A 19,986-nucleotide genomic window follows, 5' to 3' on the forward strand; every position below is an offset into this window, starting at 1 on the left:
CCTCCGGTCTCCCAGGCGCCTCTGGAGGAGGGGGACAGGTGAGGGCTGCACAGGCCCCACGCGGGTGGTTAAATTTTGTTCTTGCTAATCCTCACCCGAGGATATTTTCCCATTGATTTCTAAAGAGTATGGAAGAGAGAGGAAGAGAGGGAGGGAGAGAGAGAGAGAGAGGGAGAGAGAGAGAAACATTGATGTGAAGAGAGACCCATCCACTGGTTGCCTTCTCACATGCCCTGACCAGGGCTGGGATCGAGCTTGTAACCGAGGTGCCTGTGCCCAGATTCGAACCCGGGATCCTTCAGTCCACAGGCCGACGCTCTTTCCGCTGAGCCAAACCGGCCGGGGCTGGGTGGTTAACTTGAAGTCCGTTTACCAAAGTGCATATGGGGGTGACTCTAGAAGCTCCTGAAAGTTTAGGGTTTTTTGCTGCAACCACAGAGAGAACCCGGGGACGTCAACACAAAGCAACCGCAAAGCGAAGGTGGCCGAGGTGCGGGCGACGGAGGACAGGGAGTGTGGGCAACGCGTGAGGGTCCCGGGGCCGTTTCTTCTCGCTGAACGAGAGCTCGCCGGTCTGTGATTCCTCCAGCAGACAGACAGCGACCTCCCCTCATCCTACATAATAAAAGCCTAATATGCAAATTGTCCCCTCGACTGGGAGTTCAACCGCTTGCTATGACGTGCGCCGACCACCAGGGGGCAGCGTGGACCATGGCGGGTGTCTGCAGTGGGGGTGGGGCTGCCGCCCAGCTCCCAGGCGCCGAGGGAGAAAGGGCAAATAGCGATATGAAAACATTTCTTCTAATCATTTTCCTTTCAATGTGCCCGAATCCGTGCACGGGCCACCGGTCTTAGTAATCATTAGCTGGGCTGCGCCGGCTTCCAGAACAAAGCAGACTCCTCATTGGAGCTGGTTTCAGCATTTGAGCTCAAAGCAGCTGAGATCGAACGTTATTAAAATAGAAAGCGCGTATGTCGGGCAAACTGACATTTTAAAATGTCAGTGGAGAAGGGAGCTGGCGTCACCCGTATCGATGACTCCTCCTTAGGGTAAAATTAAATGGCGATGCGTTTCCTAACCAGCCAACCAGAACATGCTCTGGGTTCTTAGTAAAACGGGAAAACGTGTGAGGAGAGCATTGCCCTGTCGCCCAGTGAGTTACCACGGCGTGAGTCAGGAATCGGCGTTACAGCCACAGGGAGGGGCTGGGAACGGGGGTGCGAACTCGGCTCCAGAGGTTACGGAAGGGGAAGGCGAGGCCTTGAACTGGCGAGCTGCCCTTCCTCACGGCCAGCCCGAGCGGCTGGGTGTCCTGGCCGCGGTGGGGTCCCCTGAGCCCGGGTGGGTGGTTTACGGTGGACGGAGGGGAGCGGGGTGCGCGCTGCTTCTGGGAGGCACTGCAGGCGCCCCTGTGAGGAGCTGTGGTGTTTGTGAGTGTCCGTGTTGGTGTGGTCGTCAGAAGGTTGGCATTTGCACTGAAGGTGGGACGTGTTCGAAGGAAAGATGCGCGTGAAGAAACAGAGCGAACGCCGGGGCGGGGGTGGGGGTGGGGGGTGAGTGTGCAGACCACAGGCCGGCAGCCCCGGTGCTGGTGTTGGAGGGGAGCTGTGGGGAGGGGTCCCGTGACCGGGAGGCCAGGCCTGCTGATCCGTCAGCAGGGAGAGAGCCGATGGGGAAGGGCCAGCACAGGCAGGAGGTGCCGGGGGGCAAGAGGTTCCCCACAGACCAGACCATGCCTCGGGCCCACCAGGCCACAGAGGGGTGTGTGTATGTGTGTGTGTGAGAGAGAGAGGGGAGTGTGTGTGTGTGTGTGTGTGTGTGTGTGTGAGTGCTTGAATGAGTGTGAGTGTATGTGTGTGTGTGTGAGTCAGTGTGAGTGAGTATGTGTGTGAGTGTGTGTGAGTGTGAATGAGTGTGAGTGAATGAGTGTGTGAGTGTATGTGTGAGTGGGTGTGAGTGAATGAGTGTGTGAGTGTATGTGAGAGTGAGTGGGTGTGAGTGAGTGTGAGTGTATGTGTGAGTGTATGTGTGAATGTGTGAGTGTGTGTGTGAGTGTATGAATGGGACCTATCCGTCTGTGTGAGTGTGAGTGAATGAGTGAGTGTGAGTGTGTGAGTGAGTGTGAGTGAGTGTGTGGGGACATGCACTGCAGGAGAGGCGATGGGCGCCCCTGGGGACAGCGCCCCGTTGCTCTGCGTGAGGGCGGCTCCCGTGGGCACTGGGCCCGTGAAGCACCCGCTGCCCGTTGCCTGGTTTTTGCCTCCTCAGCGTCCTCTGTGGCCGCTTTGTTTGTCTTTCATTCCTCCTCGCCTCCCTGTGCCCAGCAGGCGGGTCAGTGCCTCGACCATTTCACCCACGTCACCACCAAGCACATCCCCGCTGGCGCCAACGTAGGGAAGGGGGCAGAGCTGGGCGCGTGGAGGGTGGCCGGCTGGGTGGCCGGCTGGGTGGCCGAGGTCGCCGCGGCCAGCGGTTACCAAAGCGTTCGCATGTGCGTCGGAAATGCAACGCCTTTGCCTCTTCCGTTTGCCGCGGGTGCCCGGCCGGCGTGCGGTGCGGGTCGGGGTGTGTGGGGTGAAGGACGCCGCGCCTGCCTGTCTAACGTGTTGGGGAGGACGCCGCGTTGGGTCCCTCACTAACCAGCTGGAGTGTCCGCCGTCGGATCCGTCAGCGGGACCAGGGACCGAGGGCAGCAAGTTAGTGTCCGTCCCAGCAGCCCGTCCGGGAGGCGAGGGTCCCGCCTGGCAGAGAGAAGGTTCCGGTCTGGCAGCTTTGGGAGATCGCTCCCTGGCCGAGGGGAGCAGCCCTGAGCATGTTTATTTATGTATGTATTTAATGTACTTACTTTTGTTAATCCTTACTCGATATTTTCCATTGATTTTTAGAGAGAGAGGAAGGGAGAGGGAAAGACAGAGAAACGTCGATGTGAGAGAGACACCAATGGGTTGCCTTCTGCACGTGCCCCGACCAGGGCCCGGGCCGGGGAGGAGCCTGCCACCGAGGTACGTGCCCTTGACCGGAATCGAACCCAGGACCCTTTGGTCCACTGAGTCAACCCGGCCAGGGTGCCCTGAGCATGTTTAAACACTAGCTCTAAAGAACTAGTAGGAAGGATCATTTTTTATTAGAAACGTGTTTAGAAACACCCTGTTGTAGAGACAGACCTGTATTTTCTCATCATTTCTTCCCGGCAGGGGAGATAAGCGGATGCCGACCTCACAGCACAATCTGTAAACTCCCGACTCTCAAGATTAACACCAACGTTCGCATCAGGACTGCTCACTGCAGCTCGTCGCTGCGCAGACGGGCGTGGGAGGTTCGAGGCGGGGGCTGTGCGGTTGCCCTGGACCTCGCGGGGCCGGGGACGTGGCACAGGCACAGAACCGCACGGACACAGCTTAGACGCCTTGAATTACCGGTATTGATTTTATAATGTGTTTATTTTTATGCTCCCAGGGGCTTTGGTTGCCTGTGGTATTATCCCGTCTTCAAAAACAGAAGTAGGACAGCCCGGCCGGCGTGGCTCAGTGGTTGAGGATCGACCTACGAACCGGTTTGATTCCCGGTCGGGGCACAGGCCCGGGTTGTGGGCTCGATCCCCAGTGTGGGGCATGTAGGAGGCAGCCGGTCCATGATTCTCTCCCATCATTGATGTTTCTGTCTCTCTCCCTTTCCCGTCCTCTCTGAAATCAATGAAAATATTCTTTAAAAAAAAAAGTAGGACATCATTAAAAACTTGAAAAAAATTCTCCCCTTTTCCAGGGAGAACAGATGCTGTATAACCAGGAGATGCGTCCCAGTATGAGTAACGTGAATGACCACACACTTTTATTTGTGCTCTGAAGGTGCAAAGAATACATCTGCTCTGAAGAGATCTTGAAATGGAACCCAAATGATCAGTTGGACAATGAAATTCAGGTTCTCTCTGGCCCTTGAAGTTTTCACAGTGTTTGAACGAGATTGAGTTTGGCCTGTGGTTTCGTGATTGTAGTTAATTTAATTCTTTTTTGAAAAAAAATATTTTTATTGATGTCAGAGAGGACGGGAGAGAGAGAGAGATGGAAACATCAATGAGGAGAGAGAATCATGGATCCGCTGCCTCCTGCACGCCCCACACTGGGGATGGAGCCCACAACCCAGTCATGTGCCCCAACCAGGAATCGACCCCGGGACCCTTCAGTCCGCAGGCCGACTGAGTCAAACCAGCTGGGGCAGTTAATTTAATTCTTGATCAAATGCACACTCAACATGTGGTTGTAAAAAAACGAACGGCACTGTTTCCCGTTCACACGGGGTGAGCGTGTGGCAGGCTGAGGGACTAGACTCGCAGTCCCAGCGCCGATTGCCCACCAGCTCCGCCCTCATGAGGAGCTGGGCTGAATGGAAGTTTTTTTTAAAAATATATTTTATTGATTTTTTACAGAGAGGCGGGCAGAGGGATAGAGAGTTAGAAACATTAATGAGAGAGAAACATCGATCAGCCGCCTCCTGCACACCCCCCACTGGGGATGTGCCGGCAACCAAGGTACATGCCCTTGACCGGAATCGAACCTGAGACCCTTCAGTCTGCAGGCCGACGCTCTATCCACTGAGCCAAACCAGTCAGGGTTGAATGGCAGTTTTAACAAGTGCTCGCATCTGCTCAATGCGAGCGTGTAGTAGATGTTTAGTTTGACCTTGGATGTGTCCTTGATGGATCAGTGCCTGGCCACAGCCTGGATTTTATCTTATTTATTTTTTAAAATATATTTTTATTGATTTCAGAGAGGAAGGGAGAGGGAGAGAGAGCTAGAAACATCAATGAGGAGAGAGAATCCTGGATTGGCTGCCTCCTGCACACCCCACACTAGGGATTGAGCCCACAACTCGGGCATGTGCCCTTGACCAGAATTGAACCCAGGACCCTTCACTCTGCAGCCTGATGCTCTATCCACTGAGCCAAACCAGCTAGGGCCTGCTTTTATTTTAAACTAGTGGCTCCGTGGATGGGATTTGTGCACTGGTGGGGGCGTGGCCTGCGGGGATCAGCCCACTGTGGGAGCGCCGCTCATCCTGGCCAGCCAAGTGGCTGTGGACTGTCAGGGCCAGCCTGACAGGGTTGAGCCGGGCTGAGGCAGGGAGGTGGGAATTGAGAAAAGAAAGACAGGAAAGCGGGGTCGGGAGGACCCCAGTTCTCTCGATGAACTGAAGCGAGTTTATTAGCTACACAATCCTATTTATACACAACACACTGAATCGGCGGTCTGTCAAGAGGAATGTATTCTTTGTTCCTCTTAATCTCTAAGGGAGAGACACAGCAGAAGGACACGTTCTCAGCACAGCATATCTCAGTAAATAGTTACAGACTTCTTGGTAAGCTATGAAAGGCTGTTCTCATTCTACAAATGTTACTCCCATTCTACTGATAATAGCCATCCAAACAAGTCTGGGAAAACTGTGTGGGTAAGGGTCCCAGCCTTGCTAGCCCCTTCAGGTGCAAGGACCTTGCCAGCTTACATGTGGCCTCCAACAGATCCCCCTTCTTTGTTTTTTAGGCGAAGTTCATGCTTCAGTGTCCGACAGTTTTTTATGTGTACATGTCAGCAGTAATATTTCAGTTCTGGATGGTGGACAAATGGTGGCAATGCAGGTCCGACCCTCTCTGGTTTGGTCCTGGGCAACCTGCAGCGACGCACAGCTGCTGACTGCTAGCATGATAAAGCGTCTTCACCATCTTTATTTCTGGACTGCTTCTCTTCTTGTTGTCTCACGGGGTCACTGCTATTCTGTGGCTGGAGCAGTCCTGATAATTCCTCTCTGTTGCAGGAGTCCACATGGTCTTGGAGTTGTTTTCTGAAAATATACAAATGTATTCTCGACCAAAGGTTAATAAAGGAATCATATCTATAATTTAGACTTGGGATTCTTTTAATTTTTGTCCAAACGATTTTCCTTTGGCTTATTTTGACACCACGTATGTTTTTCATGGGTGGGTGTCTTGCTATTAGCATTATAAATGAAAAAATTAATTTTCAAGTAAAAATATTAAAGCAATTAAGGCATTTACTTAACAGGCTATCATTTACTTAACAGGCTATTATTCCACTATCCCCCCTTTTTTATTTTTTAATATTAGGAGGTTTTTGGAAATTATATAATGCAGTCTAGATAACTTTAAATTTTAATTTTTGTATAAAAATATGACTGCTTTAGGTTTATAGTATGCTAAGCAATTTGTCCATGAAATGAAAATTTTGGTTAATACTTCTTGAGCTAGTTTTAATTAATCTGAAAACTTGACTATTATTTTACTGTTAAATTTAATAATCTAATAACAATCTTAGTTTATACTGTAAATATTAATGGAAAGGATTATTTTGCATCCTTGAGAAGGCCTTGAGCATTCCTGGTGTTGAGCTGGATTTAGATATAGGGTAGTTGCTGTTAGCCAAGTCTCTGTTATCTGGGTACCGATTTCGGCTGGCCTAAGTCTCTTTCTGTTATCTGGGTCCCGATCTGAGCTGGGCATGGGAAGCACAGCAGCCATCAGGGCAGGAGACCTCCCTCAGAAGGGGCGAGTGTTCAAGCCCCTGCATAGTTGGGGGGGTGAGGATCTCTGCCCCACCTCTGTTGACCCCCAGGTTCTCCCCTGAGGTCCCCTGTGACTGTGCCTGTCTTAGGTTGCCCCTCCCAGAGAGGTCTTACCCGTCGTTGACTAACCAGCCATCCTCCGGGGCCAAGCAGGGTGATGTGAGGTTTAGTTTTGTCTCCTTGGTAGCGTATGCCCCTGTGGCCTCCATGCCCAGCAACTGCCTTTGGATCCCCTCTCCTGCTGGCGGGGCCCTGGCATTGATCATGGGGAACCCAGATTTCTTCTCTAGAGAGGGCCCAGCTTACGCCATTGGGCAAGAGACAGATCCATGGTACCAGCCACCATGAGGCTTCAACCTCAGTATGAACAGAGAGCTTAGGTAACAGCTGTGGGCAATTGGAAGAGAGACCCCCTTTGGTAAAAAGGGTCAAGAGAGGTCAATATAGAATGCTTAAGTGCCTTCCCAGGGGGCCTTCCACACAGTGGAAGGGATAAAATCCTTTTATGTTCTTATTAAATTCCTGCCAAACAATTAGTTTGTAAGCTTGTTTGGAATAAATGTTAATATGCTGTTGTAAAATATTAAAAATTATTAATGAGCTTTTGTTATTTTAAATTATATCTTAAAATTCTACTACTGTATTTTAAGAAATATAAAATAAGATAACTTGTTTTGCCCTTTCTTAGAGGCAAAAACTTAAAATATATTAATATTTATTTGATAAAGCTTTCTATGTGATTTCAAGTATATTAAATTGGCTTTATTGAAAAATCCTTTAAGAAGAGAGAATAAACTTTTGAAAACATTACAGGGCCCATGAAATGTCCTAAAGTCATTCCTTGATTATAGTTTTGAAATCTAACTTAAAAGACTATTAAATATATATGTGTATATATAATTTAAAGATTATATACCTTTTATAATTATTAAGAGATATCAATTAAGTTAAAACTGATCTTTGTATTTAAAAATTTCGGTTGGGATAATAGAATTTATCCTCTTTTTTCAATTAGATAAATGTTGAAATTTTATTATAATTATATGATTTTTCCCAATTTATTTAATCAGAACTTTAAACTCTTAGCTGGCAAGTTAAATATTTAGTATTTCTTAATCAGTAACATTTTTAAAAAAATATACTGCAAAAATACAAGACATAATTAATAGATTCAATTCTGTTCTTTAGATTTTTCATGAGGGAAATTTAGATTAATATTTTAGCATTTTGTTATTTCAGAATATCTCATTTAATTTAGTAAACTCCTAAGCCTTGGGGTGCCATTCACTGAAAACAGGTAACCATTAAAATGCAAATTAGTTACATTCTTTCTACCAAGGATGGGAAACTGGGAAGCAAGCCTCTTTTTAAAAGTTGTCACTGGCAGGAAACTTTTGGCCTAGCTGCTCTGTTGGGGGAAGGGGGGCTAGCCCTTCCTCTATTAGAAATTGCTTTGGGAAGCCAGTCTTAAATAGAGGGCATAGCCGTCTTTTACCTGTGCTACTTAGATTTTTATAATTAATGTATTTTAATAATTCTTGAGATTTAAATACAATTTATTATTTTAAGGCATATTCTTTAGCAAATTTTTGTAACAGCAAATTTTTGTAACAGAGATAAATTTACTGAATTTCCTTTTCAGTCTTGAAATTAACATTTTAATATTCTTTATTAGTATTTAAAAACTGTTCTTTATTATGGAAATGCCAACCCTGCTGCTAGAATCTAGCCAGCATCTTTTTTACTTTCGGTTAAATTTTCCATTTTTCTTAGGAAATAATCAGTCTTGGGTTTTATTTTGTATATTTGTAAAGAGATTTCAGCTTAAAACTCTATCTAAATGTCCAAAATCGGACGTTGCGCGCCTTAGTTCCAAGCCAGTTCTCTCTTTACACATGCACAGAAATCCCAGACGTATTTTTAAAATTTCAGATCCGGTGGCATTTGCTGTAGCTGTATTGGAAATGCAAGGAAATCATCATTTCTTCTCTATGTGGGAGGTTTTAAATCTCATGATATTTTGTTTATTTCAGTAGGCAAGGCAGCACCCAGGGCAGACAGAATGTCTTATTCCTATGGATCCAAGGTCCAGCCCGGCACTGCCGGGGTTTGCTCGGAATAGCTCTTATATCTATTTTGCTCTCTGGGGCGGGCTGGGTGCTGTGCAGCCTGCTGGCCTTGAGATGGCATAAGGACAGGAGGGTGAATAGACAATGCCCCTGTTACTTGCCGTGGCTGGGCCGGCCCCTTTTGGTAGTTTCCCGACTGGTGTTGAGGCAAAGAATTTCCCTGGATATCTGTCTTAGATTTACACTCATTTGCCCAATGTTTCCCTTTTTTACATTTAGGGCATAGTCCAGGTTGTTTGGGACCCCTGCCATTTCCTTTATTAATCCCTTTATTAGAAGGACACTGTTTTGCCATGTGTCCTGTTCCTCCATAAGTGAAACACTTGTGTGTTTGACTTTTTTTCTGTGCTAAATTGTTGCTGAAGAATTCCTTCAATGGTGGTTCCCTTTAATGCGGCCGCAATGGCGACTCCTTGTATATATGAGGGACCAATATCTGCGCAAATGCGGATATAATCTGAGAGAGTCCCCTGTCTTTGATGGTGCCGCAGTGCAGCTTGGCAGGCAGTGTTGGCGTTTTCATATGCCAACTGTTTAAGTATTGACATGCCAGCCTCCCCATCCACCACTACTCGGCCAACAGCCTGGAATAGCCGAGAGGCAAAATCCTGATACTTTTCATCTGGCCCTTGAATAACTTTTGAGAGCTCCTCTGTTTTCTGACCAGAGGTGGGTAACTTTTTCCAGGCTCTGATCCCAGCTCCATTAATCTGTCCATGAGCTTCCTGGGGGTATTGAGTTTGATTGTGGGTATCAGCACAGACTCCTTCACCTACCAGCATTTCATAAGAAATATTAATCTGGGCAGCTCGATTACGAGCAGTCTGTTCCTGAGCCTTTTCATCATACTCTGATTTCCACAAGAGATAATCCCCTCCTGATAAACAAGCCTTGGCAATAGCCCTCCAATCATTAGGTGGGAGAGCCTCTGAGGCCATAGTGTCCAAGATGGTTAAAGTATAAGGGGAAGTGGGCTCATACTGAGCACAGGCTGTTTTTAACTCTTTTAAGGTTTTAAAAGGAAGCGGGTCATAAACACGCTCACGCTGTCCCGTGTGAGGATTCACCCGTTCCATAACAGGGAAGGCGTGAATGCCCAACTCCTCACCACACTTTCGTGCCTCCTGCAAGGCCATCTGGAGAGGGGAAAGTGGAACTGGTGCCGCACAAGGCAGCGGAGAGCGGCGGGAACGGCCCCCGCGGCTTCTCTTTTTCTTGCCAGGAAGCTTTAATGTTTCTAAAAAGGATTCCAACACATCCTCTATATCACTGCCCTCTTCAGTTCCAGCAGAAAAACATTCTTCCTCCTCTTCTGCCTGAACAATTCCTGTATTATCATCATGACAGAGAGCAGCAGCTTCCTCAAAATCCTCATCTTGAGGAGTGAAATTGTCTTTAAAAGTTACATTATTTCTTTTTAACATACTGTCTTTTTTAGACCCCTGTTTTGTGCTATCACACTGCTTCTCCTTTTTTTCTGGCTTAAGAGAAGGTTGATTATGGTCATGCCTGGGATCCAAACAATCCCGTATTAAATTCGACAAGGAAATGCAGACCTCCTGAATGAATTAAAAAAAAATTTTCTACTTGCTTGTCATTAACCTTAGTTCCTCTACTATTGAGCATAGACTTTAACGTTTGCCCATAAAGGGCATTTTCTCTAGATTCTAATTGCCCCATGCTTTACTCCCGATTACCAAAAAATTGCTCCTCCCTTACCTTAACAAGGGCACTCTTTATCCGGAGGAGTTCCTCACGTCCTCTCTCCAAGCCCGACGGAGTTCCTCACCGTCTTTTTCCCAGTTCCTCAGTCCCTTAGCTCGGGCGCCAGATCCGTCAGGGCCAGCCTGACAGGGTTGAGCCGGGCTGAGGCAGGGAGGTGGGAATTGAGAAAAGAAAGACAGGAAAGCGGGGTCGGGAGGACCCCAGTTCTCTTGATGAACTGAAGCGAGTTTATTAGCTACACAATCCTATTTATACACAACACACTGAACAGGAGGTCTGTCAAGAGGAATGTATTCTCTGTTCCTCTTAATCTCTAAGGGAGAGACACAGCAGAAGGACACGTTCTCAGTACAGCATATCTCAGTAAATAGTTACAGACTTCTGGGTAAGCTATGAAAGGCTGTTCTCATTCTACAAAGGTTGCTCTCATTCTACTGATAATCGCCATCCAAAGTCTGGGAAAACTGTGTGGGTAAGGGTCCCAGCCTTGCTAGCCCCTGCAGGTGCAAGGACCTTGCCAGCTTACATCTGGCCCCCAACAGAGGACCTGGTCTCTGAGCCGTTGCTCCCACTGTGGGAGCGCACTGACCACCAGGGGGGCAGCTCCTGCGTTGAGCGTCTGCCCCCTGGTGGTCAGTGCACGTCATAGTGACTGGTAGACCCGCCATTCAGTCGCTGGGCTTTTATTATATAGGATGTCTGTCTCCTGCTTCATTGCAAATGGTGTGTGTGTGTGACTATGTATGTGTGTGTTGTGTATGCATTTATTTTGTTGGGAAATTATAATAATAAAAGTGTAATGCTAATGAGACCAGATAGCCAAATGACCTTCCGGACAAAGCTGTGGTGGCAGAGCTGAGGCAGAGGCAGTTAGGGGCGATGAGGCAGGCAGGCGAGTGGTTAGGGGCGATCAGGCAGGCAGGTGAGCTGTTGGGGCGATCAGACAGGCAGGAGAGCAGTTATGGGCGATCAGGCAGGCTGGCAGGCAAGCAGTTAGGAGCCAGTAGTCCCGGGTTGTGAGAGGGTGCAAGCAGGGCTCAAGGACCCCCCCCCCCCGCCACCTCCACATGAATTTTGTGCACCAGGCCCCTAGTTTTATTTTAAAATACTTGGAGACCAACAGAGTAAAAGATTTGAGTCCATACACGATTGCCTTGGACTGGGCTCTGTTTCCCAAGGGAAGGAACCCTGTCAGTGACGACAAGTGTAGGGACACATTGAACCCTCCTGTCATGTATCACACGCAACAAGGTGGTGAAAAGGTGCGAGTGCAGATGGAGACTACGATGCATGTGACTCAGGGTCTGTGCGTCACCCAGGAAAATGTTGTCCACATGCCGGGTGCAGGGAGACCTGGCGGGGGGCGGGGGGCAGGGCAGGGAGTTTTATTCTCATGCCTTTGAGCCAGTGGAGGGTCTCCCACTGCTTAGTAATAGGACACTGTTTGGAGAGCTGGGCTGCGAATTCTCGTCGGTCAGCACTCCCGTCCATCGTGTCGAGGCTGGGCACTGTGGCTGAGCTCTGTGGCTGGGCGCTGTGGCTGAGCCCTGTGGCTGAGCACTGTGGCTGGGCACTGTGGCTGAGCTCTGTGGCTGGGCACTGTGGCTGGGCGCTGTGGCTGGGCGCTGTGGCTGAGCCCTGTGGCTGAGCACTGTGGCTGAGCTCTGTGGCTGGGCACTGTGGCTGGGCGCTGTGGCTGAGCCCTGTGGTGCGGACACTGACCAGGCGGTCTGACCGCCGTGCGGGCACCTGCAGGGCAGGGCTGGTCAGTGCCCAGCCCCCGGGAGGCTCCCCGGAGAAGCTGCTGCTCTGGGCACTGGATTCCTGTCACCCACGGCTGTGCTTCGGCCGTTCACTCCGGGGGCTGCTCGGGCGGCCCGGTCGCCTCCGGCCGCAGGTGGAAATTTACAGGAATGCGAGCGCGGAAACGGCCTGCGTGTCCGGCAGGAGCTCGGGAGCCCGACTGTACCGGGGCCTCTCTGCTTTCTGAACTTGCACCGCTGACCCGTCCACAAAGGACGCTGGCGGGGAGCCCGCCCGCTGGCTGTCTGTGTTCTGACTTTCATGGAGGAGCACACAATGGCTACCTTGTTCTGTTCGTGCTGTGCTTCCGAGTCCAGCGAATCCGACAGGGCCTGCGTCGCCGGCCCCCGCCGCTCGGCACCCCCCCTTCTCTTTCATGTCCGGCGGCCGCGTTCTCCCAGTGCCCACCTCGGGCGGGTGGGGGTGCAGGACCCTTTAGAAAACTCCCGGCTGGTCAGCGCTGCTGTTACAGAACATTCCTCTTTAAAAATACGTTTTTACTGATTTTAAAGAGAGAGGAAGGGCGAGGGAGAGACAGAGAAATATCACTGAGAGAGAAACACCGGTCAGCTGCCTCCTGCACGCCCCCCACCGGCGATTGAGCTGGCCACCCGGGCATGTGCCCTGACCGGGAATTGAACCGGTGACCTCCTGGTTCATGGGCCAGTGCTCAGCCACCGAGCCATGCCGGCTGGGCCAGAACGTCCACCTTTAGACACTGGAGTTGGAGGGAAGGAGACGCTGGGAGGAATGAGAGATCAAATCGGTTAACTGATGTCTGTGGGCACGTGAGTAGCTTGGTGGTTCATTTGGGTTAACGTGGGCACACGTGTGGGCACAGATCGTAGAACTCGTCGATGCTGACCTCGTTAGAAAGGGTGAGCCGCAGGGTGACCTTGGGAAAAGCTAGGGGGCAGCTCTAAATTATGCAACAGCTTCTGATTGATCAATAACAGGACAGATCCCACTGGTGGCAATAATCACATGGTCAGCCGTGGACGCACCACGCACAGGGAAGCGCGTGCCGCCCGGACGGAGGTCCGGCTTCGTCCCCGCGGGTCTGTGGTTCTCAGAGTCAGAGGCTGTGTCCTTGCTCTCATGTGACCAGGCTGGAGACCTTCCCACGCGGCAGGAGGAATGAAATATTAGATCGATCAGATAAATACGTTGCACCCAAATCATCAGTCTGGAATTACGGCTGCCCTGGGGGGCGGGGTTGTAATCCAAGCAGGTTTCTAAATTCAGTCCAGGTAGCCTGCGTTGGACACCTGTCGACGACCTTCAGGTGCCCTCAGGGGGTCAGCTGCAGGTCACGCTCACACCGACATTTTGTTTTTTTGTTTTGTTTTAAATTTATTGAGTTCAGAGAGGAAGGGAGAAGTAGAGATAGAAACATCAATGATGAGAGAGAGTCACGGATCGGCTGCCTCCTGCTCGCCCCACACTGGGGATCGAGCCCGCAACCTGGGCCTGTGCCCTGACCGGGAATCGAACCGTGACCTCCTGGTTCCTAGGTCCACGCTCAGCCACGGAGCCACGCCGGCCGGGCGTGCACGTGACGGTTTAGACTCGGACGCCCTTCTGCACTTCCTTCACCCACGATGGATCTTCCTGAATAGCCCTCCAGCTCCGCCCGCGAGAGGCAGACAGGAATCCGGGATTCTGAGGGAAACTGTCTCTCCAAATTGCCACTTTACAGACTTCTGGCAAAACAGTTTTTTCAGTATTTTTCATCGGACACGACTTGCCTTCAAGGACACGCGAACTGAAGTCGTTGAGGGAGAGGAAAGCCCGCCTGCGCGTGCGGCCGCCCCTCCTGGTCGGCCCGAGGCGAGGGCTGTGCCCAGCGGTGACATGTGGGGCGGGTCACGGGCCGAGGCCGTGGACAACACGTGTCGTCCGTCCCACGTCCCCTCCTCTCGGTCCGAGGCCCCAGAGCGTCACCCGCGGCTCCCAGCACCCGGAGCAGGTCAGGACGCAGCACCTGCGGCCTTTCTTTCCTGCGATAACTAACTAACTAGGTGGTCACTCCGTCTCCGCCGGGTGATAGGTGCAGGTCGACGCTAACGAGTCCTGCTTCACAGAGCGGCTCAGGACGGGAAGGGCCTCGCCGTGTCCGTTCCAACCCCCTTATTAAAAAAACAACAACAACACGCCCAGATTTGATCCAGGCCGCGCCGTCCACACGGCGCCAGCGGTGGAACCAGACCCGGGGCCGGAGCGGGTAGCCGGGCGTCTCTCGGCTCCTCTGCAGGTCACACGCCAGCGAGACGTGCGTCCTCCCTAAGCGCTCGTTTCTGCGGAGGCTGCCATGGCCGCTGCGCGTGACGCCGCGAACCGAACTGGCTGCGGCCGGTCCCAAGCCTGCGGCCCTGGGGCCTCCGCACCTGCTCCCCGAGGACCCAGCGCGGGGCGGGCTGCTCCGGTCCTCCTGGCTTTGGCTTGTGCTGGAGGTGGGAGGCGGCGATGCCGGTGAGGGGACGGCGGTAAAAGTGGGGGACTCGGGAAGGTGTCGCGAACACGGCACGTCAGGGGGCCTCGAATTTCACCTTCTCGGTCATGCACGGAGTTCCCGCTCGGTGTGTGGCCACGCGTGCACACGCCTGCTCTACAAGTGACGTGCGCTGGTGGCTTGGAGCCTTTCTGAGGACAGTGGGCGCCGCTGCGCCCGGGAGGTCCCGGGTCAGGGCACGGGTGGGGCAGGGGTGCGGCCCGGCCTCGCTCACCAGGCCCCTGGCTGATACACGGTCAGGCCCACAGGGGGCCCACCCCCCAGGCGCTGTGACAAGCCCGCCTGGCGGCCACTCTGTGAGCCACGGGGGCGGGCAGTTGGGGGCGGTTTGACCCCGGCCTTGGGCCCGATCAGGCGGAGGGCCTGGGCTGGGAGGCTGCTCTCGGAGGTGGTTCACAGCTCACTCGCGTCGGGTTAATAATCGGTTGGGAAGCAGAACATTCCAGCAACTCCAGGGGCAGGGTGTGTGCCCTCGGCTCGCTCTGCCCGTCTCGTTCAGGCGTGAACCGTGCGGTGGGGGCAGCGCCCCTGGAGGGTCCTGGGCAGCCCGGGGACAGGGATGTGGGCGGCTCACTCTCCGAGCAGAAAGAAAGACAACCATCGCATGGTCGCACTCGTGGGTGGGATCTAATGAACCAGCAAATAAACTGATGATCAGAGGTAGACCCAGAGGCACAGAAGCAGGGACAGGCAGGAGCCTCAGAGGGAAGGCGGGGGAGGGAAGGGGTGGAGAGATCAACCAAAGACCTCGTGTGCGTCTAGGCATGACCCACGGGCACAGACAGTGGGGCGGTGAGGGCCTGGGGCGGGGGGGCGAGGGGGGCAGGTTAACGGGAAAAAGGAGGCCTGTGTCATACTTTCAACAATAAAGATGAAAAAACAAAGAAAAACTGAATTTCCATGTGCCCTTCACCTAAATGAAATAATGGTGAACATTCTATAAAAAAAGAAAGGAAGTAGGTGCTGGCCGGGAAGGACAGCTGCCCGAGGGGAGGGGAGGGCGAGGGCCACCTCCCTCCCCCCCCCTCCCCCCGCTGCCGATGGTGTGTGTCGGGGCTGCGGGCTCGCGGTGCTTTCGGGGTCAGGCCGTCCTCCTGACCGACCTCTGCAGGTTCTTTTACGGGAGATTCGCCCCGAACGGCGTGACCGTGTCTCTGAGGCTGAGAGGGTGGTCATTGCAAACCTGCTAATAACGTTTCGATTTGTCCTCCTTAAGATTTTAATTTTTTTTAATTTTTGTGAATCCTCACCCGAGGACATTCTTTCCATTGATTTTTGGGGGGAAAGTCGGTGTATGAGCACAGTCAGGACCGATGGAAACAGGACAGTTTATAAAGTTGGAAACGTCCCTGCCAGGGTGACGGGAGCCGGTCGCCGTGGTTCCCAGTGCGTCTCACACGCGGGAAAGGGGGCTGCGGTCGCCTCTGGGCTCAGCGATCACAGAGAGAACTGTCTGGGGAGCGGGGTCGGGGGTCACGGGCAGACTTGGGGCTCGCTGCGAGGGGGCAGAGGGCGATGGGGCCTTCGCCGGGCAACACCGAAGCTCTCCTTAGAGACGGCCTCGCCGCCGGAACTGGAGTCCGTGTGTACAGCAGCGGCTCCCAGGGCGAAAGCAAAACAACACCCCTCCCCCCGCCCCGGCCGCATAGCTGGCCGGGTGGGTGTAAAAATAGCCGCGGCCGCGCTGGAGGTGGGCGCTGAGCGGCCTGCAGTTGCTGGGCCCCCCTCCTCCTGGCACCAGCCGGGCTGGCCACATGGGGAGACCCTGGGAGGGGCGTGCAGGGCCGCGGGGCGCGGGAGCCAGGGGCCATCGGCGAGGACTGTCCGCCCGGGGGCCCGGGACCGAGCACGGGGGGCGGGGACGGGCCCACTGACCCGGAGCTCTGCCGGGAGATGGGCAATGCTGCTCTCTGCCCCTCGTGCCACGCGGGCAAGAGCGTGAAGGCCCAGGGGCACATGCAGGAGGCAGACAGAGCCCCCGACTACTACGGCTGCCCCAGCGAGGACACCCCGGAGCTGGGGGCGCGGGTAAGTGCCGAGCAGGCGCAGAGGGAGGATGAGTCAGAGGTCCTAGTGGACCTCATTGGTCAGATCCCGGCGCGTCCTGGGAGGACGTAACCTGGTGCGATGCGGCGTTCGGGCCGCCTGACGCAGCTGGGTCAGCGGCTGGCTCTCCCCGTCACGCTGGGGGCACCACGGGTGTCCCTTCTGGTCGGCTCTCCCTGGGAGGTGACGTTCGGGGACCAGCAGCGATGCCGTCTCTTTAAGGTGACGTTTTCTGCAAAGCTGAGCCTGTGTGTGACTGTGGACAGATCTATGCGCAGACTCACGGCTCGCTGTCAGGTTCTGTGCCCATTTGTGTATCACGCTGGTTCTCTCTTCTTTTCTGAGCACGTGCTCACTGGAATCCCCCACCTCAGTCCTAAATACTTTATTTTTAATATATATATTATATTTCAGAAAGGAAGGGAGAGGGAGAGAGAGACAGAAACATCAATGACGAGAGAGAATCATGGATCGGCTGCCTCCTGCACGCCCCCGACTGGGGATGGAGCCCACAACCCCGGGCCTGTGCCCTGACCGGGAATCGAACCCTGACCTCCTGGTTCCTAGGTCGATGCCCAGCCCCTGAGCCACGCCGGCCGGGCCATGAAGACGTCTGATATTTGACTCACTCCAGGGAAAGGCTTTGACGTACTATCCGATCGTGATGAGACTGTTTTATGAAAAGGCTGGAACGCTGAGCAGTCACATGGTGAAGTTGACGTTCAGATTTGAGTAATTCAGAGTCGGGGTCTGTCCATTAAATCCATGGTCGGCAAACTGCGGCTCGCGAGCCACATGCGGCTCTTTGGCCCCTTGAGTGTGGCTCTTCCTAAGCCTTAGGAGCACCCTAATTAAGTTAATAACAATGTACCTGCCTATATAGTTTAAGTTTAAAAAATTTGGCTCTCAAAAGAAATTTCAATCGTTGTACTGTTGATATTTGGCTCTGTCGACTGATGAGTTTGCCGACCACGGCCTTAAATGGCTCCGAAGGCTTATTGCCGTTTTCTTACTGTGGGGCGAGGCCAGGACCTTCCTGAAACAGCTCGATTTTCACATTCGCTGGAGAGGGACGTGTTTCCGTGATCCGTGATTCGTGATCTGTGATCCATGACCCGTGATCCGCGATCCGTAATCCGTCAGGAGCCAGCTGTGGCCTCACTGCAGGTTACTTACTTCGGGGCGAAACCACGAGGCTGGGAGAGGCCGCGCTAGGCCAGGGGCTGAGTGTTTGGAGATTCCTCCTGTATGGAGAGGTCGCAGCCGGCAGCCCCCCTGGAGGCAGGTGCGGTCCTGGTCCCGGGGGAGGGCGGGGGGGAGGGGGAGAAAGTGCACCCTAATTGCCAGCCCGCCACGAGCGAGACGGGCAGCCGTGGGGACGCAGCGCGGGCAGTGCCGGCCACCTCACGGGGCAGCTCCGCCTCTGGGCTGCAGACATCACAGCGTGCAGCCCTGTGGGCCGGCCGCAGCCTCAGCCTCGGGGGCCACGGCGACACTGGCCTCTGTCGGGGGAAGCCCGCCGATCGGGGCGGGTCCGGGAGAGTCCACCGGCTGCGGTGTGTGCGTCGGGCTCCACGTCTGGGCCGTGCCTGCGGGTGCCCCGCCCCCAGCAGAGGCGCAGCAGCGTTTGCGGGAAACATGAATACATTAGCGACCAGGGGATCCCCACGGAGCACAGCGCATCGCGGGCCTTTGCCGGCGGCAGGTGACGGGCCTCCCAGTGCGAACAGAGGCTCCGAGATGGAAACGGGTAGCGGCGCAGAAGGCGTTCCTGAAACCGCTCAAGCGCTTGGCGACTGAGACGCTTTCAGTGTAACCTTCTGCTCAGAACAGGCATGTCCCCGCTCCGGGTGCACACGCGTGCACGTGCATGAAACATGTTACTCTATAAAGCAGCGGTTCTCAACCTGTGGGCTGCGACCTCTTTGGCGGTCGAACGACCCTTTCACAGGGGTCGCCTGAGACCATCCTGCATATCAGATATTTACATGACGATTCATCACAGTAGCAACATGACAGTTATGAAGCAGCAACGAGAATAATTTTATGGTTGGGTCACAACATGAGGAGCTGTATTTAAAGGGCCAGAAGGTTGAGAACCACTGGTATAAAGGAACATACATTTCCTGGGGTCATTATTCTCTATAGCAAGTTGTACATCGGTGGCCCGGCCGGCGGGGCTCAGTGGTTGAGCGTCGACCTAGGAACCAGGAGGTCACAGTTCGATTCCCGGTCAGGGCACAGGCCCGGGTTGTGGGCTCGATCCCCAGTGGGGGGCGTGCAGGAGGCAGCCGGTCAGTGATTCTCATCATTGACGTTGCTCTCTCTCTCTCCCTCTCCCTTCTTCTCTGAAATCAATAAAAATACATTTAAAAAGATTAAAAATAAAATGAAATGGAGTAGTGGCCTTTGAAAGGGATTCCGTGGGAGACTACGCTGTGAGCACAGGAGTGGTCATCCCACAGGCTGTCCGCATCTGACAGGCTGGGCCGGGGGCGCGTTCCTGTCAGTGAAGCTCGTCCCGAGCAAACGTAACTACTTACTTGGACTGCGCAGTAGCTTGCATCGCCTTCTGCTTCGTGCAACAGCTTAGCCCAGGGGTGGGCAAACTTTTTGACTCGAGGGCCACAATGGGTTCTTAAACTGGACCGGAGGGCCGGAACAAAAGCATGGATGGAGTGTTTGTGTGAACTAATATAAATTCAAAGTAAACATCATTACATTAAAGGGTACGGTCTTTTTTTTAGTTTTATTCATTATAGTTTGCTCACGGCTGGCTTAGCCCCACCGCGCCCAGCGGCTTGTCCACGGTCACAGGGGTGACGGAGCCAGGACCCCCTCCCCCCCCCTCCCCCGGGGCGAGCTGGCTCTGAGGCCGCGTCGCTTCCTCCCCACACGCACCTGCTGTCATGCTCACCCACTTCCCGTGGCTGTTGTGGACTTAACAAGCTTCCAGCGGGTGAAACGTGAGGCCCCTTTTGCCGCAGGAACTACCGGCTGCTGTTCTTGTGCCTTCATTCCCAGTGACAGGCCTCTCCCTGGAACGGGGGGGGCGGGGGGGGGCTTATTACAGCGATCGGGTCTCCAACCCTGTAACGGCTGGACTTTCCGGAGCTCACGGGCACCCCCTACTCGTGTGGGGTCTGCGACGAGGGCACGTCTTTGCGCCTTCCCTTAGAACCCGCGTCTGAGAGCGTAAG

The 19,986-nt window shown here is 53.3% G+C and overlaps 1 protein-coding gene across 40 annotated transcripts in view; it reads left to right on the forward strand.

Annotated features, from left to right (window-relative positions):
* Positions 1–19,986, forward strand: part of ANK2 (ankyrin 2) — a 362,059-nt gene that overhangs the window by 200,943 nt on the left and 141,130 nt on the right. For 9 of the 40 annotated variants that reach the window (XM_059695504.1, XM_059695515.1, XM_059695510.1 and 6 more), the window contains exon 1: positions 16,546–16,768. The exons of 8 other annotated variants lie outside the window; for them this stretch is intronic. In XM_059695504.1, the coding sequence (XP_059551487.1) occupies positions 16,634–16,768 (135 nt within the window). In that variant the 5' untranslated portion in view covers positions 16,546–16,633. Of the gene's footprint in view, positions 1–16,543; positions 16,769–19,986 lie in introns of those variants that run through there. 23 more of the 40 variants (XM_059695505.1, XM_059695507.1, XM_059695516.1 and 20 more) reach the window with 9 other exon arrangements.

This window comes from Myotis daubentonii, chromosome 5 (assembly GCF_963259705.1).
Source record: "Myotis daubentonii chromosome 5, mMyoDau2.1, whole genome shotgun sequence".
In the NCBI taxonomy this organism is placed as follows: Eukaryota; Metazoa; Chordata; class Mammalia; order Chiroptera; family Vespertilionidae; genus Myotis; species Myotis daubentonii.